Below are 23,103 nucleotides of genomic sequence, written 5' to 3'. Positions count from 1 at the left end.
GTGGGTTTCCTCATCAGTGGTGGAGCACATGCTCTTTTTCTTCCATTTGGCAGTTCCCAAAGGCAGATCAGTCTGCAAAACGGCTTTTCTTATTTATTTCATGAAATTTATACATAGCTTGAATGATGAAAAAAATTTAAGACCTCAAAGTGGTTTGCAAAAAGATAGAACAAAATCAATAAATATTTACAGCTTTGCTTTAAAACATACAAAGGTCAAAATAATAAAACAGTTTAAAGTTACCTCAACTTTCTAAGCATCTGGGTAGGCTGGTCTAAACAAGAATGTTTTTATCGGACGTTGAATAAAGTGAAGGCTCAATCTCAAAAGGCTGGGAGTCCCAAAGTGTAGGTTCTGCCATAATGAGCAACCAAATTCTTGCAAATGCAGAGTCAGACCATTGGGCCCATTCTCTACTCAAGTATTTCTCAATATTGGGTCTCCAGCTGTTGCTGGGCTGCAACGCCCATCATCCCTAGCTAGCAGGACCAGTGGGCAGGGATGATAGGAGTTGTAGTCCAACTACATCTGGGGACCCAAGGTTGAGAAGCACTGTCTACATCAGGCATCCCCAAACTGCGGCCCTCCAGATGTTTTGGCCTACAACTCCCATGATCACTAGCTAGCAGGACCAATGGTCAGGGAAGATGGGAATTGTAGCCCAAAACATCTGGAGGGCCGAAGTTTGGGGATGCCTGGTCTACATTGTCTGGGAGCACCTCTGCAAGGTTATCTCCTAGCCCTACTGGGAGATGCCAGGAATTCATAGCATCACAGAATTGTAGAAGTATGCCTTCTGCGTGCAAAGCAGATGTTCTGCTAGCAGCTGGCAAAGGAGGGGTAGAACACTCCATTAGAACATAAGAACTTTGCTGATGCAAATCAAAAGGGCCCATCTAGTCCAGGGTCCAGTTCCGTCTCCCCCCTCCCCCCCTCCCGCCCAAGAGGCCAGCTAGATGCCGAAAAGGAGCGGGTGAAAGAAACAGTTACCACACAGTATTGCTTCCAGGCAACTAGGTATTCAGACACATACTGCCTCCATTACTGGACCTCCGGGTATAGGGCAATATATAAATTAGATTAATACCATAATTAATAATATATAGCCAACGTGGCTATGAGCCACTGATTGCTTTATCCTTTGTAAATTTGTCTGAAGGGGAGGGGCATAAGTTTGGTGGTAGAGAATCTGCTTTGCATACAGAATATTACTGACAGTTAATCACCTAAAGTGTCTCAAGGTGATGTACATGAATGGCCATTCAAAACCAGAAAATGCATTTAAAACAAAACTCAAACCATACTTAAGACTGATACCTGTGGCAAAGACCCATTCATCCTGCTGGGAAAACCAGCCAGAACAAAAATGTCTTCATTTATTTCAGAAAACACAGATGTTAGGCACCTGTATCTCAATGTAAGCGCTACTCCAGATAATGGGTGGCTGTTGTGATGGAATAACAGTTCCATTGGGGCATTAAATTGAGGTAGGTAGCCATGTTGGTCTGACGTAGTAGAAATATATATTAAAAAATAAATAAATTATAAAAGAAAAGAAAAATTGTCCAGTAGCACCTTGGAGACCAACTAAGTTTGTTCTTGGTATGAGCTTTTGTGTGCATGCACACTTCTTCAGATACAGTGGTGCCTCACAAGACAAATTTAATTCATTCCGCGAGTCAATTCGTTTTGCGAAAAATTCATCTTGCGAATCACGGTTTCCCACAGGGGCATTAAAAATTTCTTTTTTTGCCCATAGGAACGCATTAATTAAATTTCAATGCATTCCTATGGGAAAACGCGATTCGCAAGACGAATTTTTCGCAAAATGAATTCGTCTTGCAAGTCAACATCAGATCGCAAGACGCATTCGTCTTGCGAAAAATTCGTCTTGCAGGGCATTTGTCTTGCAGGGCATTCATCTTGCGAAGTACCACTGTACACTGAATCAGAAGTCACCAGACCTTTATATATAGTGAGAGGGTAGAGAGGGGTAGGTTTACCACACCTCACCACCCTTCTGAGTAATACCCCTCCCCACCCTCTCACTATATCTAAAGGTCTGGTGACTTCTGTTTCAGTGTACCTGAAGGAGTGCATGCACACGAAAGCTCATACCAATGACAAACTTGGTTGGTCTCTAAGGTGCTACTGGAAGGAATTTTTTTATTTTGTTTCGACTATGGCAGACCAACATGGCTACCTACCTATAACGTGAGAACAAACTTAGTTGGTCTCTAAGGTGCTACTGGATAATTTTTTATATATATTTCTATTGGGGCATTAAAACATCCTCAATTAAAATATCTCGTTCTCTGGCATCTTCGGGTACGAAGGGGAAACGGGCAGCTGTCTGAAACTCTGGAGGGAAGCTCCTCAAATACAAGGCTGATCCATGGGTAAATTGTTTTATGGGTAAATCGCCTTTCCTGTGAGGCGATTTGCAAACACAGTAAAATCAACAAAAACAGGTTTTAAGAACAGTGCAAGCACTGGCTTGAAAACAATATGAAACACCTAAAACAGACCTTTTCACGTAGCTGGGAAGAATAAAAAAAAACCAAAACGTCCTCGGGTGTTTCCAAAAAGTGCAGAGAATTCACACCTCAGCAGGGATGCTCAAAATATGGGATGTTCCTCAAAATATTGGAAGCTCTCCTCCCTCCCTGGTTACTGCTGGGGGCTTCTTGGGGACTTCCAAGGAGAGAAACTCCTGCAGAATCAAGAGGGGGCGGGTGTGTCTTCCTTGAATGCAAACCTATAAAATTGAAAAATGCTCCTGTAGTTCTTGTGCTATAAAGGAATTATAAGGATGCCCTTAAGATCTTTGGAATGCAAGCTGTTAACTGCTTCATTTTAAGTATGCAAGCAAGCTGCTCCCTACATCTTAAGCGATTCAGCTGCATATAGTAGCAGCATAGCATAATCATAAACCAGCATAGCAATTGACCATGAGATACAACATCACCTCCCCCTATCTTTTTCATGGTTCTAGAAGCACAACCCGATTCTCTTTTCTGGATCTCTCGGCTTCAAATACAAGGAGATGCGAGTTTAAGGTGTCATCTGGACCGGTTCGAATCAGGGATGGGTTATTTTCCTGTTTTTTCAGAGAGAAACAAAAGATGTTTTAGCGAGGCTTGGAGATGAATAATAAACGCCTAGCATTTGTAGAGCCCTTCAGAATGTTTGAATTCACATTCTTGGGAATCCGTAAGGCAAGCCTATAAGGAAGGTCCTGTTATTAGCGTGCTCATTGTACAAAAGATGGAACTGAGGCTGATAGAAGCCTTACCCGAGGCCACTTCAGAATGTTCCATGTGTATGAATCTGCATTTGCATGCAAAAAAATAAGTTCTCAGCATGAAAGCACTGTGGCTATCAGAAACCAGTGTACACACAGTACAGTCCTTACGAATCTGAAGATGGGTTTGAAAGCATAGTGGGCAATCTCAGAAGCGGGGGGGGGGGGGGGTGCGACAATACAATTCCATACTTACTGGGGAATTAAAACGGGGTGCATGTGCATAATAAACTCACCGCTACAGCTGAAATGAAACTCTCCATGAGGTAGTAGTCAGCACCGCTATGAGCACTTAAACACATTGGGACACAAGCTGCTTTATTTGGAGAAAAGCTGCTTTTCTTCCTTTCCAGGAAATCATAAATCTCCACTGGTCCTGAACCCTCGCAGGAAAGTTCTCCCTAAAGATTTAAAAATAATAATAATGCAGGAAGGTAAAACTGTTTTATGAAGACCACCAGTGTTTAATAAGACCAGAGGTGAAAATGACTGAAGGATTTTAATTTTATTCATTATTGTATGCACACCTTACCTTTTTCTCCAAAGATCTCAAGGTAATGGATACCCTCCCCCCCCCACTCTCCATTTTATCCTTACAAGCCTGTGAGGTAGGTAAGGCCGCGAGACAGTGATCGGCCCAGGTACCTTGGAGATCAGATTGCAGAATTGATAATTCCCTGGGTGCAATTTCATGCACAGAGCCCTGTAGTTAAGTTTACCTTTGTCCCATAGATGGTTGTTTTCCTCACGCCTAGTTTGTGTGTGAAGCCAACCATTGTCAAGGCGGCAGTGGCTCCACCTTCAAATTCCATATTGACAACCTAAGGAGGGACATGAAATAACAAGTGAAGACCAGTGTACAGAACATGGAAGTGAGCTGGAAGCAGGTTTCAATTCCCATTATTTAAACGGATGCTTCTAGTCCTCAAGACTGGTTTCAAAGCATGCCTTCTGTAAGCGCCAACTTGGGCTGATGGAAACAGGTAGGTAGCCGTGTTGGTCTGGATCGAAGTAAAATAAAAAAATAAATAAATAAAAAAGATGAATAATAAACGCCTTTAAGGTGCTACTGAAGGAATTTTTTTATTGGGCTGATGGAAGTTATAGTCCAAACTATCTGAGAACTGTGGGTTGGCAAACTTGGAATAGAAAGTGTGGATGTGTGTGTGTGATATTATACACATATACACAAATATCTGAAACCTTGAAATCTTTAACCAGGGCTTCCCAAAGTTGGGTCTCCAGTTGTTTTTAGACTACAATCCCCATCATTCTTGACCACTCGTCCTGCTAGCTAGGGATGATGGGAGTTGTAGTCCAGCAGTGGCTGGAGAAACCCTGGCTTGAATTAACAAACTAGAACTGTAACAAAACTTCCCACCCCCAAAACTGACAATGAAAAACATCACCATTCAGAAGTTTTATGTTGAGCATTGACATTTGGGTTTCAAATTCAAAGGCAAGGCCAACTTTCATTGGTTTAGAGTCGTTACTATTTTCACTGATCTGAAGGGACGTTTCTGTCTGGTTAAATGAAATGACGTAAGGAACTGTCCCCTTGCTATTTCGTGTCAGTTGTCAGGAGGCCATCAGAGGTGCATGTCAGATACTGCCAAATAGTTGACTGCCCCTGCAGACTCACTGGGAGCCAGCTGCTCTTAAACTATCAACTCCCTGAGAGTTTATGCCAGACAGGACTTTGTCCTTGAACTCTGATCATGCCTCTTGCTTTCCCAAATGGAAGAGATATATGTGTAAAAAACTGCACAAAGGTCAAATTTGCATTGTTCTGCCTCCTCTTTGCCACCCCGAACATTACCCAGGAGAGAATGCAGCCCTCAGCTTGAAAAAAAGGTTCCCCAGTCCTGCACTATATTAAAGTCAAGCAATTCATACTTCTAGAGCACGCATCCCCAAACTGCGGCCCTCCAGATGTTTTGGCCTACAACTCCCATGATCCCTAGCTAACAGGACCAGTGGTCAGGGATGATGGGAATTGTAGTCCAAAACATCTGGAGGGCCGAAGTTTGGGGGTGCCTGTTCTAGAGAATATTCACTGCATAGGTGCAGAGGATAATTTGAGGGTGGAGAGCATAGGCTATGAGATTAACCCTACCCAATGGACTAGAATGTGGTTTAAACTCCCTTTAAATCCGTATCAGCAAAAAGGAAAGAACTCACTCTGAAACTCACTTACAGATGGTACCTAACACCATGGAAACTAGTGCTAATAAGCCCAGGAACCTCACCAAAATGCTGGTGAGCCTCACCAAAATCCACAGGCACATACCTCCACATGTGGTGAGAATGCCCCCAAATCCAACTCTTCTGGACAGCAATCATATAAGAAATATGCAAAATAACTAAACAAGTATTAGAAGTCACCCCAGAACTTGCCCTACTAAACATCTTCCAAGACAATAATGCTGCCATTTCTGTGACTTGTCAATTTGGTTAAGAAATAACCGGGGGAGGGCGGCTGGGGAGAAGAGGAAGGAAGGTTTAGTGCAAGGCTGCATACCTGGTGATTAACAACATCATTGTCACACTCGTAAACGCACCTTCCGTAGGGGCCATGGCGCAAGGCGTCAGTCAGCGATTCTATATCGTACTCACCGCTATGGCAGACCACAGATACTGGCCACCCAAAGTATCCCTGAGAAGAAGCAAAAGGGAGACTGTGTCAACAGCAGCTGCCCAGCGGGATCCAGGCTGTCCTCAACAGTTTCAGTTCTTAGGAGCCCAAGAACTCCGCTGGATCCAGAGTCTGAAGACTGAATCTCCCCAGCCAGCACACACTAACCACTACACCACACTGCTGCAGCCCAACTAGCCCCACAGCGTTTTGTGCTGTTTACCATATTTAGTGGTCCGGCCGAATCCTGAGGTTTTTGCAACCGGAGGACCGCTTCTGCGCATGCGGCAAAACCCCGTGAAATACTTCCGGGTTTGCCACTTTCACATTCCGAAGTTTATGTAACCAGAGGGTTACGTAAACGGAGGTACTGCTGTATGCCCAATATTGTGGAGTTCCCTCCCAAGGGAAGTTAGACTGGCACCCTCTTTGATGCCCTTCCACCTGAAGGCTGAGACCTTCCTGTTAAGAGAGGCCTTTGGAAACTAAGGTGCAGACAATGCTGACCTCTGGGCTGCTGACCGCAGGACAAACTGTATTTTAGCTGCCGGTTCCAAAATTTGTCCTGATGTACTTTAGTTATTGCGTGTAACTGGTTTCTTTTTATTACTTCGTATTTTAGAATGGTGTTTTTAAATGTCGAAAGCTACATTGAATCCCAAGTTGGGAGAATGGCGAGATATAGAAACACCTGTGTGTGTGTGTGTGTGTGTGTGTGTGTGTAATTTTCTTGTTGCAAACTGAAATCATTTTCATAACTCTTTTTCTAAACTGCCAGGCACTTGCAAATTGATCAATGCACACTTCTACAGCCATAAAAAACAAAAATCAAGTGGTTTGTTTTGTTTTGTTTTTCCTTACTGAGTAACTTGTTAACCTGTGGTGGGGGAATAAATAAATCAACCTACCTCCAAGGTTAGAACCTCTCTCAGTACCTACCATCTTGGCCTGTGCCAGATAAATCTTCTTTGCTGAATAGGGGCAGGTTTGTTCAACCGAACAGTCTAAACAGCGATCTGCGGCACCTTCCGGCTAAGGGAAAGTTGGAGAGAAGTCATTGCTGAGAAACAATGGCACGCTATAACTAATCCAGAATGCGGCAGCTAGACTGGTGATTGGGAGCGGCTGCCGGGACCATATAACATCGGTCCTGAAGGATCTACACTGGCTCCCAGTACATTTCCAGGCACAATCCAAAGTGTTGGTGCTGAACTTTAAAGCCTCGGGCCCGTATACCAGAAGGAGTGCCTCCACCCCCATTGTTCAGCCCGGACACTGAGGTCCAGCTCTGAGGGCCTCCTGGCGGTTCCCTCACTGTGAGAAGTGAAGTTACAGGGAACCAGGCAGAGGACCTTCTCGGTAGTGGTACCCACCTTGTGGAATGCCCTTCCATCAGATGTCAAACACATGAACAACTCTATGAATTTTAGAAAACATCTGAAGGCAGTCCTGTAAAGGGAAGGTTTTATTGTTTGATGGTTTTTTGTGTTTTTTGTTGGAAACTGCCCAGAGTGGCTGGGGGGCAACCCAGTCAGGTGGATGGGGTATAAGAAAGAAACTATTATTACTATTAAATTCACAAACTGCATCTCAGAACATCATCGTTTCCACGGTATGAATTAGAGGCTTGCTTTTGTTTCAGGGGCAAAGTTGAAAGCTGTCAGGAGGCAGCTCAAATTCTGCACTCGCCCAGTGCGGCAAAATGCACAAAAGACTCTTCCTTTAAAAACATTTTTAAAAATAATCATTAGAAAGTTTGACTGACCTTGTGCTCTTTCGTGAAATGGGACAGGTTGCCAAAAGACGACACTTTCAAACATCTGAAAGAAGAATCGGGGAGGGAAGGGGAAGAGGCATTTTGACGTTTATTTATTTATAAGAAAATTTATAAAACACCAGCACTTTTTTTTTAAAGTATCAGGACATTGTACAATAAAAACATAATAAAATCCAGACCAAAGGGCCAATGTGGAACAAGATCCATATATATATATATCAATGACTTCCCTTCTTCTCTTTCCATATATAATCAATGACTTCCCTACTTCTCTTTCCATGGTTCATTTTGCATATCTTACATCCCTGCATATTTTACAAAAACTATTCCAATCAGTTTTCCATTATTACATCCCTCAAAGATTATTTGCACTGTTGAATTCATCTTAATGCTGCCAGCATTTTCAGCTGTGCACAGTTATTTTCCATTTACTCAGTAAACGTTTGACTATCTTCTTTAAATGTATGTTCTTCTTGCTCTCTTATTCTTTATGTTAAGCCTGCAAGTTTTCCATATGCCAGTCTTCTTTACCTGGGAGCTCGCTCACTTCCAATTTTTGGCCTAACAAAACACTGGCTGCAATTGTTGCATACATAAATAACCGTTTATGATACCTGGGAATTTCAGTCTGAGTTACCCTCAACTAAAAGGACTTTGGGTTTTTGTTTTGTGTTTTTTTTATAAGTACACTAATAGTAATTCCTTGGACTTAGCTCAGGAATTGACTGGCAGCCAGGTTGACTCAAGGAGCCTGGCAATTACTTCAAAGAGTCATTGGGGGGGGGCAGGAGCAGACAAAAGCTGTTTGCAGGTTTTATCAGGAGGCCATGCAACACAAACAGACTTGATGCACTTTGTTCCTTTCACCATAGACGTTCATATACACCTTTCGTCTATCCTCTATCAGGCCATCCACAAAACAGTGGTGCAATATTCCTTTCCTTGGTACGGAATGTGTAAGCAATATAAATCAAGACACTCAGGGAAATCTACTCATTATTTAGGGGGTTGGACTAAATGGCCAACTCTACAACTCTGTGGGATGCCCCGTCTCCCTGGCATGGGACCCCCCCTGAACATATACACCAGCGTTGCCTGCCTGACCTACATCCAACATCCCATATCAATTAGCAACTGAATCGCAGGATTGTAGAGTTGGAAGGGAACCAACCATATAAGGGTCACCTAGCCCAAACCTCTGCAATTCAGGAATCACAGCTAAAGACTCCCTTGCAGATGCCCCCGCCCAGAAATCCTGTTTAGAAACCTCCAAGGGAAGGAGAACCCATCCGTTCCACTGTCAAAACAGCTCTTGCCATAAGGTAACTTGGGGGACACTTCCGCTGGGTATCTCTAGTGGGGAGGGCAGGTTGTTCCCCAGCAGTTTTTCAGGGGTGGGACTCACAATGAGCCGCAGCCAGTGCTGGATTTACATATAAGCTAAACAAGCTATAGCTCAGGGCCCCACTCTCTTGGGGGGGGGGGACTGGATGTACATTTCCAAAATATAAGATTAAAAAAACACCCTATATACAGCCTACATAAAACCTACATACAGCAACAGTGTCCTGTGTTGCGTAGGCTCCTATGATGCTAGCCTGCTCCCTAAAATATCACTGGTTTGCTCATTTCTATATACTGTATAGGGTGCCTACATTCTACATGGACTGGTTGCATGACAACATGTGCAAATGGCTTTAGATACCTATTAGGTCCATAAATTACCATATAGCATATATTAAACACAAAAAACAGTGACAATTTGTTGTTGACAAAGGACAGGTGGACATATAAAGGCCTTATTACCTTCAGTAGCTTAGGGCTTCATCAAAACCTAAATCCGGCCCTGGCCGCAGCCATTCACAGCTTTTCTCTTCCTCACCCCCAAAACCGCCTTTGCAAACAACAGCAGCCTCTTAAGAGGGAAGGGTTCTTCCCTGCATACCTTCTGCTGCCCATCCAGTAATTGATGAGGTCGACATCGTGGCACGATTTAGCGAGCAGCGAAAAGGTGCTCTCGGCTTCGTTCCGCCAGTTTCCTCTGACAAAGGAGTGGGCAAAATGCCAGAATCCAACCTGGGTGGGGGGCGGGGTCAGGGAGAGAAAAACAGTCCGTGGTCAGCCTCAAGGCAGGGAGCAAGTGCTGCCGGAACAGAGAGCATGAAGCACTAAGACTCAGGTGGCAAACTTCAGCCACCCCCGCCCTCCAAGCTGCTCCATCAGCCAGGGCAGGGGTAGGCAACCTAAGGCAGATGCCGATGCCAGAAATCGCATCTGCGCAGGTGCTGGAAATCGTGGGTGTGCGCGCATCTGGCCCACGGAGAGATCTCCACTGGAGTGAACTGGCCCAGGCAAGGTAAACCTTGCCAACCCCTGAGCCAGGGATGACAAGAGGGATATTAAAACCTTTTTTGTTTAAACAGACTTTCCCCCAAAGGTGGCCCAACTCTGTACCATGAATAATGTGAACTTTTTGGAAATATAATAATAATAATATGTATTAGACTCATATTATTATGAGAGACTTAGAACTTACTTAAAAGCATAACCAAATTATAACATTAACATGCTCATGCAATGCAATGCAAATCATAAACAAGTATAGACACACGTAAACATACACAGCCTTTCTGATATTTTATTTGTGTTTTAGGACATTCTTTTTTCTTTCTTAAAAAAAAATGTATACTGTCCAACAGACTTTTGTATTTGCATACAAATCTGTGCAAATAAATAAATTTGAGACATTACGAGAGCTTAGCCCACCTGTTCAGAAACTTAGCTAAAAACTTTTACAAGTAGGCTGGAATAGCTCGATAATGAATCATTTGTCTGTATTGCACCATCCACACACGTGGTCCTTTACGAAGAATTTGGGGACAGGTACACTGCCCAAAAGGATGACTGGTAGGGTGGAAGGCAGGGAGCTCAACAGTAGGTGGTGCTAGAGCCAGTGGCAGGTGGAGTCAATGGATTCCAGTTTCATCCCTATCCTCCTCTCTGCTGAGTCTTACAAGGGGCAACACTGAGAGTAAGGAGGAGGAAGCTGACAAGCTGTGCCACTCCCCAGAACTGATATAATTACAAAGGCAGGCAGGCAGGTGGCTGAATAAGGGAAGCATGGGGCTAGTGGGGCAAGGGGAAAAGAGAAACAGGCAGGAGAAAATGGGAGGGGGCATGCTATTCAGTGGATTCAGTGTAATACTGAAAACAAAGCCTTATGAAAAGTGTTTGAAGGAGCTGCGTATGTTTGGCGTGGAAAATAGGAGCCTGAGAGGAGATATGATAGCCATCTTCAAATATTTGAAGGGCTGTCACATGGAAGATGGAGCAAGCTTGTTTCCTCCCGCTCTGGAGGGTAGGACTCGAACCAATGGCTTCATGTTACAAGAAAGGAGATTCCAACTAAACGTCAGGAAGAACCTTCTGACAGGAAGAGCTGTTTGACAGTGGAACGGTCCGCCTTGAGAGGTTGTGGACTCTCCTTCTTTGGAAGTTTTTCAGCAGAGGCTGGATGGCCCTCTGTCATGGATGCTTTAGCTGAGATGCTTGCATTGCAGGGGGTTGGACTAGATGACCCATGAGGTCCCTTCTGACTCTATGATTCTATACTTACAGGTTCCAGGTGCTGAATGTGGCAAATGTCTCCAATCAGTCCAGCGTCTAGAAGTTCCTAAACAAAAAATAAACAGACAGGGCAGAGAGTTGTCAGAGAAAAAGAAAACAAGAGCAGAAACTGAGGATGTCCACTCGTTCGCTCCCTGCCTGGAACAGAAACCAATCCAGTGGATGCAGTTGGTTTCCTCTGAGGAGGCTGGACAAGAACTCACAGAGGAACCTCCCAGACCTCCAGGCCCTGGACCCTCTCAGCCACCTTCCCCTGTGAAAGAGGTGAATGTAATTAAGGTCAAGCTTCTGAGTCACTGTTCTGCGCCTTCTGACCCTCATTAACCGTCACCTTTAAAAAAGGAAATTTTGTGCATGCCAGTAAAGGTGTAGAGTAGGGGTCTGAGAAGAGAACATGAAGGAGACTTAGAAAATAGATAGTGTGGATGGAAGCGTTTTGTCAAGGGCATCCAGGAGGACCCCTTCTGTGGGAGCCGGCTGGGTGAATTACCACAGCGTGGAAGAGGCAGGAGAACTTTCTATCAGGAGAGGCAAGCCACCTTTGACTCCTGTAAGAACTGCACTGTTTCCTTGCACTTAAAAGGACTGCACCCTCTCGTGAGTGAGAGAGAGGCTTAGTATTGAAGCCTTGTGTTAGACGGGTTGCCTGTTTACTCATCTAAACCAGGCATCCCCAAACTTCGTCCCTCCAGATTTCTTGGACTACAATTCCCATCATCCCTGACCACTGGTCCTGATAGCTAGGGATCATGGGAGTTGTAGGCCAAAACATCTGGAGGGCCGCAGTTTGGGGGTGCCTGATCTAAACGCTACCTCACGGTCCTCAGTCGCTGTGAGAAGTGGTTCCTTCGACACTGGGGCTGGAGGGGGGAACCCGCTGTGCTGCAGAAACAACCAGCACTCCTTCCTTCAGGTCAGAGGGTTTGGCCCTTTATAGCTCTGAGGTTCTCTGCAAGGAGGTGGAGCCGCCTGATTTGCACGCAGAAGGTTCCAAGTCCAACTCCTGGCACCTCCAGCTAAAAGGAAGAAGTACCAGGGCAAAGAGAGATGCCTCTCTCCAAGTCCCTAATCCCCCATGCCTCCTTCTCTAGCTTCTCAGTAGCCATGTCTCTCGCATCCAGTCCAGTCGGCACTCAACGGTCAAGTTTGGAATTAGAGGGGCTGATATTTTAAAGAGTACAATGTCCTCCCCTCACTGTCTGCCTGGCTAGCATACCTTTATTTTCAAGGCCACTGGGTGGTAGCGCAGGACGTGGCAGACTGCGAGGATGACGTCGTTGGTTTTACAGGCCAGAACTATTTCTTTACAGTCCTCTAGTGTTACCTGATGGATCAAAAGGGGGGGAGAATAAACAATCAGTTTCAGCCAAGGCAACACTGGTCCCCTCACCTGGGGATAAGCCGACCTACTTCCCCCCCAGGTATGCCTGGACTACAACTCTCAGCATCCCTGGCAATGCCAGCTGGGCCTCTTGGGATCTGTAGTTCAAGAACATCCCAAGGGCACAGCTTCCCTGGCTTTGTTTCCATTGATAAAAGCCAGATCAGCCACTTATGAAGAGACACAGCAGGGAGACTCCTTTTCGGATGGTGCTTCAAGCATGGAGGATCCTTTAGCCCAGGGATGGGGAACCCAACGCATTCCAGGTATTACTGGACTACAACTCCCATCAACCCTGATTATTGGCCATGGCTGATGGGAGTTGTAGTTCAACATCTGGAGGCCACCACCCTGCTCTTACGTATTTTAGGAGTGCAGGGCATTTCCTACCCTCTAGGGCAGGGGTCAGGCCTTCCAGAGACGCCGTTGGGCTCCAAGTCCCACCAGCCCCAGCCAAGCACAGTCAATGGGTAAGGGATGATGGGAGTTGTAGTCCAAAAACGCCCCCAGGATGTGAACATATGGAAACGGTCAATGGAAGAAGATCAACAATCAGCTAGAGTCACACTTGAAGGCATTTGGGTCTTTCACAAGTGAGCAGAATGAGCAGGAGGGCTTCCGAAGACAGCGAGGCCAGCTGGCTGACCACCCGAGACCATTAAGCCCGGAGACTTAAAAAAGAAATGCTTGACAGCTCACAAGGAATTCAGTCAGAGATTCTGGCCTGAGGAAAGAAATTATAGCTGACATGCACACTTTTTGGCTCCGCTGAGTGCACATTTTTCGATCTCAGCCAAGTGCTACAAAGGCAGAGGAAGTGCGTCGAAGAGTCAACAGGCAGCAGCAGAACAAACCAAGGAAGAGTTCTTGGGAGCCCAGAAAACAGACCCAGGAAGGAAGGACCCTCGCTTGGCATGCTCTGAGACAGCTTCCCCTTTCCACTGGAAAGCATGTCCTTATGGTCCTGCATGCAGCCATTATACCCCTGTCTTAACCCTGGACGCAATGCCACTGTGGTCTCAACAACTTCCTCCACCAAAAGGTTCTGCCAGCACACAGCGTTCGAAAATCTCCAGGCAAAATTTTGGACTTGGCCTTCAGCCACTCGCAACCAAGTGAAGATGCACCTGGAGGCACATGCCTGGGGGTCCTTGGATCTCGACTGTTTTCACACACTACCAACACATACAGTTGTACCTTGTTTTGTGGCCAGGATCCATTCCGGAGCCCCGGCCACTAGCCGAAAAGGGCGCAGGGCAAAGTGCCATGTTTGCGCATGCATGCAGAGCAATCTGCACTTCTGAGCATGTGTGAAGCGCAATTTAGCGCTTCTGCGCATGCACGAGCGGCAAACACAGAAGCAACCCATTCCGGTACTTCCGGGTTTGCTGCGGATGTTCGCAGGAATGGACACTAGACAAGGCGGACGTTTGTGTAGGTATTACTGTATAATGAATTTTATCCGTTAGATTTTTCTTGCACAATCAGAATGAATTTCAGGAGCAAAAAAGTCGTATTGAAAAATATAACTTTCAAGTTGTCTGGCCCCCAAAAGGCAACTAGGCTGTAACCCTGGTTTAAGGAGCCTTTTAGTGTGTAGCGCGCGCGCTCTCTCACACACACACACATATGAGTTTCTAACACAGGCAGTGCTTACCGCCATGGGCTTCTCCAGCAAGATGTGGTATCCTTTGTGGGCAAAAGCCACTGCCGGCGCCTGGTGGGGAAGAGACCGTCACGAATTACCATCAAGCAACTGACATTTCAATGCATCCTTAGGGTCTTGGGAAAGGATTGTTCTCAATATATAATTCTCTCTCCTTTTTTACAGCAACTTAAAGGTGACACGGGTGGTGCTGTGGGTTAAACCACAGAGCCCTAGGGCTTGCCGATCAGAAGTTCGGCAGTTCGAATCCCCGCGATGGGGTGAGCTCCCGTTGCTCGGTCCCAGCTCCTGCCAACCTAGCAGTTCGAAAGCATGTCAAAGTTCAAGTGGATAAATAGGTACCGCTACAGCGGGAAGGTAAACGGCGTTTCCGTGTGCTGCTCTGGTTTGCCAGAAGTGGCTTTGTCATGTTGGCCACATGACCTGGAAGCTCCCTCGGCCAATAACATGAGATGAGCACCGCAACCCCAGAGTCGGTCACTACTAGACCTAATGGTCAGGGGTCCCTTTACCTTTTACCTTTTAAAAGCAGACATCCTATTCAGTGGTCCCTCTCCTCTGGAACAACAATGACTCCATTTTGGCTGTGTTTGGATGATGGTCTTCTGGCTTTCAGCAGAAGATGGAATTGCAAGGCAACAATTGGCCAGTTCCTGCATCATTCACAATCAGTGGGGGCTGGCCCATCAGGTTGCATGGGGCAACCTCAGCCTGCCCCCACCTTCCTACCTTCCTTCCTACTTACAGCTTAGCCCAGGTGTGGCACAGACCGCCAGCATCCTACTACACAGTCTCGGTGTTGTCCCTGGCAGAACTCAGCAGGGAGATGAATGGGGACAAAACTAGAATTCCTTGGGTCTGCCCTGGTGGGCTCCCTGCCTTCCACCCTACCTGTCTCCATGGGCACCAGCCACCACTAAGCACAATCTCTTATCCCCATCCCTTTCCCGAAGCAAGGTTTTGGGAAGTGGCAACTGGCTGTCCCTTGGGTCACTCTCCAACAGCCTCCTCCTCCAGAACAGTTTTTAATGTGTAAAACAAACTTTGGAAAAACCATACTAAAATGCATGGATAAGCATGCAAGGTGTTTCAGGGGGAAAGGGGTGTGTGTGATATGGCAAAGCGGATATTAGGGAAATCAGGCAGCACCCTTTTCTGTTCTATCTTGCGTTCGTCACACGCAGCGCCGTTTCCACGCCTCTGCAGTTTGCTTTCTGCCAAAATGGATGCTATTCATGCTGCTGTCAGGAAACAACGTGGCTTAGGTAATTTGCAGAGTTAATTCATTGTGCACAATAAATTGCCGTTGTGTTACTCCACCCCACTCATATAAACATAAAAGGAAATGGGGGAGGTGGAATGTAACCAATTTCACATCCTTTGCAGACCAAAAGCAACAAGCAGTGAATACCAATTGTATTTCTGGACTTGGAAGGAGCAAATTGACACTGGCAATTTCCTCTCTCCTTTCCACTGACATTCTCCAACATCCTTGGTGGGCATTCCCATGGCTGTATGGAGGACACTGTTAGATTCAGAGGCTGTGTGTACTCAAGCTAGACTCCTTCCTGTTTCAAAGTATATCCCAAAGCTACTTCTACTTTTATTTCTACCTCAGGGCTAAGCTGAGCACTGCCACCAAAACAGTTTGCACAAAGGCAGAGTCGAGATGACTCAGACTTGACTCAAAAGAAGCCTCGAGTGGGAGAAGGTTGGCAGTACCTTGTGAAGGCTGTCGGGCGTTGCTATGATAACAGCATCTGCAAACCTCTCTTTCTCGGCCGCCGCTGTCCAGTCTTAAAAGAATAGGATGTGAAAATTGAAAGGATGAACAGAAAGAGCAGAAAATTACACATATTATGCTGCTGGGTTCTCTTCCCCTCCAATCCCTGTTATTTGATTAGATTAGATTAGATTTCTTTATTGGCATAGCCTTTAAATGATTATTAGGAAGAAAATTCTAAAAATATTGATAGATCTTGGAATCGCCGCACCCACAAACAGGCATTTATCACAAATGTACATTCTCACATCTGGGGGGGAAACCCATAATGGGGTGTATCCAACTAAGTTCTACACAGAGAAGACTCACTGCAATAAATCAACCTACCATAGTTCAATGGGTCTACTCTGAGTAGCACTAGCATTGGATACAACCGTGTGTGTGAAACGAAGCAAAATAAAATCTCAGCCGACGTTTCCAGAGGCAGGAGGAGAGAGAGAAACAAGCCCCCAAACAGTCAAAGAGATGTATTAATTTTTGCTCACCCTCGCCTTCCTCACAGAGTTGTTGTAAGGATAAAAGTAGGGGGGCAGGCAGGGGAGAAATAGCAGTGTGCATGCTGTGATAAGCTCTTTGGAGATGGGGAACACATGTATTGGAGAAACTTCTAGCTTCTGTGCAATGTCACAGGGATGTAAGAAGGCACTGTTTTTCCATTCCACCCTGAATGAAGCGCCATTTCTCTTCCTCTGCAGTTCACCTTTGGCGAAAAACTACAATATTCGTCTCACCGTCCACTGTGCCGAAATTGCATTGACATAATTTCCATAAAGAATGACCCAAATTACATTGTCAATAGGTTATCCGCACCCCCCGCCCCCAAAAAAATTCAATGCAAAGAAAACACAAGGCATTGAAATCAGAAGTAACAGCAAATACCAATTGTATTTGTTGGGTTAGTTTCCTTTTCCAGACATGGAATGAATAACCAAACATTGGCAATTGCCTCTCTCATTTTCACCAGAATTCTGACACCCAGAGGCTACATCCTGATAGTGGTCTATTTTCTCCAGTTCCCCGCCCCCCTCTCCACACCTACATGAATTATGCTGAAGACCACAGATGGGACCCTCTCTGTTTTGGAGCAAGGGCAGGGCAGAGATATAGAGTAATAATTGCATACCATCAAACACATTGTCCTCATCAATGCCATGAGCTTCCTGGAGCCTCTTCCTCGCAAACGGATGTGGGTCTGCCACACCAATCACCTAACGGAGGGAGAAACCTGTTAGCATCTCACAAGCAGATAGCTGGACTATGGCGGTCCAAGACAGGTGATTTCAATACAGTTGTACCTTGGTTTTCAAACAGTTTAGTTCTCAAACATTTTGGTTCCCGAACGCCGCAAACTCAGAAGCTGGAGGTTGCTGGCTACCCTCGAGCAACGACACTCCAAAGCATCTTGTCTTTAATACTTTTATTGTGAATGTTCTTTACAGTGCAAGAGCTTCATGAAAACATGTCTACCCACTACTATCAGATTCTCCCAATGGCGCTTTTCAGCTCCTCCCCCAGCAGAGTAGTTTGGGGACCCCAAATCTCCGCCCCCCTGCGTTTGCGAGCCACTGATCGCCTTGGTTCCAGGGTGAATTTGAAAGGACGCCCCTCTGCTGTTTCCCCACTACCCTGTTTCTCCGAAAATAAGACGTAGCCATAAAATAAGCCATAGCAGGATTTTTAGGCATTCACGGAATATAAGCCATACCCCAAAAATAAGACATAGTGATAGGCGCAGCAGCTATGCCGGCCGCATCAGGAGGAGGAGCAAAAAAATAGGACATCCCCTGAAAATAAGCCATAGTGTGGTTTTTTTGAGAGAAAAAAATATAAGACGGTGTCTTATTTTCAGAGAAACACGGTAGAACTCTCTGCTGGCCCCTCCTTCCTTGCTGGTATCACAGGCTGCAGGTAGGGCTCTTGTATGCTGCCTGAGCCCTGCCCCGCTCCGCTCACTTCCTCCTTCCTGTCTGCTGTTGTCAGAGCCGTTCGAAGAGCTGGATTTGATGAGGGGTGGCTGTTCCCTGTAAGCGCACCCCCTTACATCCGTGTTCCGGTTTGTGAACTATTTTTGAAAGCCAAACATCCGACGGGGCTTCCGCAGCTTCCGATTGGCTGCAGGAGCTTCCTGCAGCCAATCAGAAGCCATGCTTTGGTTTCCAAACGTTTTGGAAGCCAAATGGATTCCGTTCGACTTCCGAGGTACGACTGTACCATGGAAAGCATAGTGGTTCAACATCCTATGCTCACAGCAGCCAACCAAATACCCACAGGAAGCCTGAGTGAAAGCAATACTCTCTGGCACCTGTAAATAGGGCTGGGAGATATATCAATATATTGAAAAAACCAGTTTAAAGTCCATAACGTGATAGCGGTTTCATAATTTTTGACCTGGCAAAATCATGAATTGCAAATCATTGTGTGTGTGTGTGTGTGTGTGTGTGTGTGTGTGTGTGTGTTTGTGCTATGCAAAATCACAGTGCAGAAAAATGGTGCATTTGCTGGGGGGTGGGGTGAATGAGTGTCAAGTGTTTTGTTTGAAGTCCACTGCACCTTTAAATCTGGAGCTATTTTAACATCAGTCGAAGGGTTTGTTCACAAGCCCCAGAAGATCCCTGGGCAGCTCTTACCTTCATGCGTGCAGGAAACTGCTGAGCAAAAAAGGAATAAGTCCTTCCCCGACTTCCAGCTCCAATCACGAGAACAGTGACTTGGCGAGACATCTCGGTGTTGCTTTCCATCTGTGTCAAGGAAACAAAAACTTAGGACAAGCTTACGGCTGGGAAGTTCCTGCAAAGTTATGGCTTTATCTGGATTTGACTGCATCCCAGAATTTATTGCTGACAGCTTCAATGTGCTTCCAGGGAATCGTGATCATATTATTCATAGCTTTCTTTTTATCTCCCTGCCATAACCATGTCTATGCTCTGCAACATTCTCCTTCTTAAATTGTAAGCCACAAGATGTCAAACAGGCAAGGCCATTGTTTGTTTCTGCACCTCTGAAACATTTGTACTGTTGCATGTAACAAAACGAACTTTTTTTTAAAGAAAGGAAGGAAATGAAAATAACTCTCGCATGGAGAATTCAGGAAATGAATTCTCTGTTCAAACCACCTGCACACCACAATTTACTTACATGCCTGCTTTGTTTGCATTTCCTGGCTTCTTTTGCTAATCTTGGCAGAGATTCAGGGAAATGTCAAGAGGTTGTGAAGCCTCAAGCCTTAATCATCAGCTTCTAAAATGTCCTACAATGTCCCTTCAATTTCAAGCCGACTTCTCAGTCATAAGGCCTAGAAACTTGATATATATTTAAAAAGAAGAAGAGGAGAAGGAGGGTCTCACAAAGTAGAATTCTATACTCAACATCAAATTCCAAATGACCCTAAACTAATCAATAAAAACATATTTTTTAAGATTTAAAAGGGGCATGTATAGAAGAGGCAAATCATGATGGAAGAGTATAAATGAATAGTCAACGCTTTCAGGGAGAATCTCAGAACGAGCTCAGGCTTGCAAGAGAGGTTAAAAATAATAATAAATGGTTTTCTGCAGCTATGTTTGAAGCAAGAGGAAGAACAAGCAACTAGTAGGTCCTCTGCATGGAGAAGATGAAGAAATGCTATTTGATATCAGAGAGAAGCTGGGTTCAACACCCATCCAGGGCCTGCTGAGCTGTATTCAAGGATTACCAAAGGAACTTACATATGGAATCTCAGAGCTTCCTCCTCTAACATTTGAGAATTCTTGGGGAACAGGTGAAGTCCCTGTGGGCTGGAAGCAGGAAGGTTTTGCTCCCATCTTCAAAAAGGCAACTACCAACTGGCCAGCTTGATGTAGATACCAGGAAAGGTCCTAGAACAGAATTAAACAGTCGGTCTCGCGAGCACTTGGAAAAAGATGCTGTGATTGCTAAGACCAACCATGGGTTTCTGAAAAACAAGTCATGCCAGACTAATCTTATTTCTTTTCTCTCTTTTTAGAGCCACAAGTTTGCTGGATCAGGGGAATGCTGTGGATGTAGTGTATCTTGATTTCAGTAGAGCTGCCTGGTAAAAATGTAGGCTAGCTAGACAATATTAGGTGGATTTGAAACCGGCTGACTGATCAACCCAAACAGTGCTCACCAATGGTTCCTCATCTTTCCAGAAAAAAAGTGAGAAGTGGGGTGCCGCAGGATTCTGTCCTGGGCCTGGTGTTGATAAATGACTTGGTTGAAGGAACTGAGCCGGGTGCTTGTCAAACTTGCAGATGACACCAAATTAGGAAAAGTAGCTAATACCACATAAGACAGAGTCAAGATTCAAGGATTTAAGATAACCTTAGCAGATTGGAGAACTAGGCCAAAACTAACAAAATGAATTCCAATAGGGACAAATATAGGATGGGGGACATCTGGGTTGACAGCAGCACATATAAGAAAGTTCTAGGAGTCTTAGTAGACCACAAGCTTAACATGTGTCAGGAGTGTGATGCAGCAGCAAAACAAAAAGCTAACACTGTTCTAGTCTGGATCAACAGAAGTATAGTGTCCAGATCAATGGAAGTAACAGTTCTACTCTTATACTGCCTTAGTCAGATCCTGTATCCAGTTCTGGGCAACTCAGTTTAGGAAGGATATTGACAAGCAGGAAAGTTTGCAGAGGAGATCAACCATGATGATCATGGGTCTGGAAACCAAGCCTTATGAGGAACGGTTGAGGGAGTTGGGTATGTTTAGACTGAAGAAAAGAAGACCGAGAGGTGATATGAGAGCCATCTTCTATGCTTCTATGAATAAAGTGCCCCCAATTTGTTTTTAAAACTGTTAGTTTGGGGTGGCATCCAACATTAGCCCTGCTCAGAGCAGACCCATTTAAATTAATAACCCAAGTTATTAATAACCTATTAACTTCAACGAGTCTACTTTGAGTTGAATGTCGGCTACATTTTACCTGTACTGTATTTTAATAAATTTTGTCTCCTTATTTTTTTTAATTTGTTGATACTTATTCAAAGATATACATAAATGCATACCCATTACAAAGTATCCTGTTATGATATGCCGAAATAAAACTGCTCTCTTTTTTTTAGATTAAGTAGCTAAGTCAGAAGGAGGAAAATACAAGAAAAGGAGAAATCTAAAGAAGGAGAAAGGAAGAGAGATGGAAAATAAAGAAAAGGCTATATTTTATAAACGTTTTATATTATTTTATGTAAACCGCTTACAGATGGTATTACCATTACTATCATTAGGCAAAATACAAATCCTGGTAAATAAATATTTTAAATATTTAAGCCCCACCACCTTGAGCTCCTTGGAGGAAACGTGGAGTGTAAAAGCATTTAATACAGCTTAAAAATGCAAGCCCGCCACATCCCACATAGCGCTGGCTACAACAAGAAGAGGAAAGTACTGTATCTTACACCTGACTTTTAACGACGGGAAGCTTTGCGGCGATGCTTTGAGACATCGCCCTGGTTTGTTTGTTATAAAGTGATCTCCTCCCGCTAACAGGATCCCTTTGTTATCAGTTTTATAGTTTGCATTGGAAGAGACTCACCGGACAAAAGCAGAGACTGCTCTGATCTGATCGCTGACCACGATTAACACCGACCTCAGAACACTCAGCTGAGCAGGGAGCAACGCCCACTTCCAGATTCCCCATTCACGCGGGGCTCTCCGAACTCAAGCCAATCAATGGGCGCGGATGACATCACACGAGAGGAATTTTATTGGCCGACAAGAAAAGTTGGGGCGGGGAAATGAGGATGCCAGCTGTTGATTGGTTCTGCGTTTTGACCGGTTAGCTTTGGACTCCAACCCCAATTAGTTAACGGTGAGGAATTATGGGGATTGTAGGCAAGAACATCTGGAGCTCACCAAGCTATCCCTGAGCTAAGGAGATGTTCACACAGTACCCACTCAGAGGTAAGCATCATTGAGACCAGCGGAGCTTACTCACAGGTAAGTATGTGCAACATACACTGTGTAGCATTGCAGCCTCAACCTTTAAAATAGTAGTAGTAGTAATATTATAGAATCGTAGAACTGTAGATCTGGAAGAGACCACGAGGCTCATCTAGTCCAGCTCCCTGCAATACAGGAATCGAACTGACAACCCAGAGATTAAGAGTCCATATTCTACCGACTGAGCTATGTATCACTCTCCTTTCAACGGATATGTACATACTGCTAGTATCTAAAGAAATTCCTTCCAGTAGCACCTTAGAGACCAACTACGGTAAGTTTGTCATTGGCATGAGTTTTTGTATGCATGCACACTTCTTCAGGTACACTGAAACAGAAGTCACCAGACATATATAGTGAGAGGCTGGGGAGGGGTATTACTCAGAACGGGGGTGGGAATGGGCGATTGGCTGATAGATGTAGTAAACCTGTTGACGACTGTTACCGACTGCAATTGGTCTTGCAGGAAAAAGCAAGGGGTGAGATTGCTAAAAATAGCTTTATCACGTATAATTTTTTTATTTTGTTTCGACGACGGCAGACCAACACGGCTACCTACCTGTAACTACTGCTTATATCTATTTATTCTTAATTATGCAAGTGCACATTGATAATTTATTTTTAAAGTGTGTGGTTATTTAATTGTATCTGCCTGCCACCTTCCAATGGAGCCCTTCCTGCTATCAAAGAGTTCCTGCCGTCAGAAAATTCTTCCTAATGTTTAGTCGGAATCTCCTTTCTTGTAACATGAATCTCATCTGCTGTAAGGAGATAATAATTCACAACCCTACCTTTCAGGGCTGCTGTAAAGACTGCATGCATGTGGAATGTTTAGAATAATGTGTTAGGCATTTATTGTTACCCTTATTACAAGTGAGAACCCACAACAAAATGTTGCAGTGTGGAGTGTGCCAACCAGCCAGCCAGCCAGCCATTCCCTCTCCCCAAGAAGCACTCATCATCCCAGGCCCTACTGCACAC

The 23,103-nt window shown here is 44.9% G+C and overlaps 1 protein-coding gene across 3 annotated transcripts; it reads right to left on the bottom strand.

Annotated features, from left to right (window-relative positions):
• Positions 1 to 78: 78 nt before the first annotated feature.
• Positions 79 to 21,797, bottom strand: LOC118087303 (1-carboxy-3-chloro-3,4-dihydroxycyclo hexa-1,5-diene dehydrogenase). 3 transcript variants are annotated; one of them, XM_035119837.2, is made up of 15 exons: positions 21,716 to 21,786; positions 19,878 to 20,027; positions 18,801 to 18,911; positions 17,297 to 17,381; positions 16,113 to 16,186; positions 14,382 to 14,441; positions 12,560 to 12,667; positions 11,333 to 11,389; positions 9,662 to 9,792; positions 7,705 to 7,759; positions 6,879 to 6,971; positions 5,826 to 5,960; positions 4,024 to 4,125; positions 3,541 to 3,705; positions 79 to 3,100 (listed from the first exon to the last, which is right to left on the bottom strand). In XM_035119837.2, the coding sequence occupies exons 2-15, from the start codon at positions 19,971 to 19,973 to the stop codon at positions 2,984 to 2,986; spliced, it is 1,389 nt and encodes a 462-aa protein (XP_034975728.1). In that variant the 5' UTR covers positions 19,974 to 20,027; positions 21,716 to 21,786; the 3' UTR covers positions 79 to 2,983. The 3 variants fall into 3 exon arrangements, with proteins under 3 accessions (XP_034975728.1, XP_034975731.1, XP_034975732.1); XM_035119840.2 differs by lacking the exon at positions 19,878 to 20,027 and having other exon boundaries at positions 21,716 to 21,797; XM_035119841.2 differs by lacking the exons at positions 19,878 to 20,027; positions 21,716 to 21,786 and adding an exon at positions 19,309 to 19,803.
• Positions 21,798 to 23,103: the final 1,306 nt, after the last annotated feature.

The sequence above is a fragment of the Zootoca vivipara genome, chromosome 6 (genome assembly GCF_963506605.1).
Source record: "Zootoca vivipara chromosome 6, rZooViv1.1, whole genome shotgun sequence".
Lineage (NCBI taxonomy): Eukaryota > Metazoa > Chordata > Lepidosauria > Squamata > Lacertidae > Zootoca > Zootoca vivipara.
The sequence above is the reverse complement of the archived record's forward strand: the minus strand, read 5'-3'. Positions and strand labels throughout refer to the sequence as shown.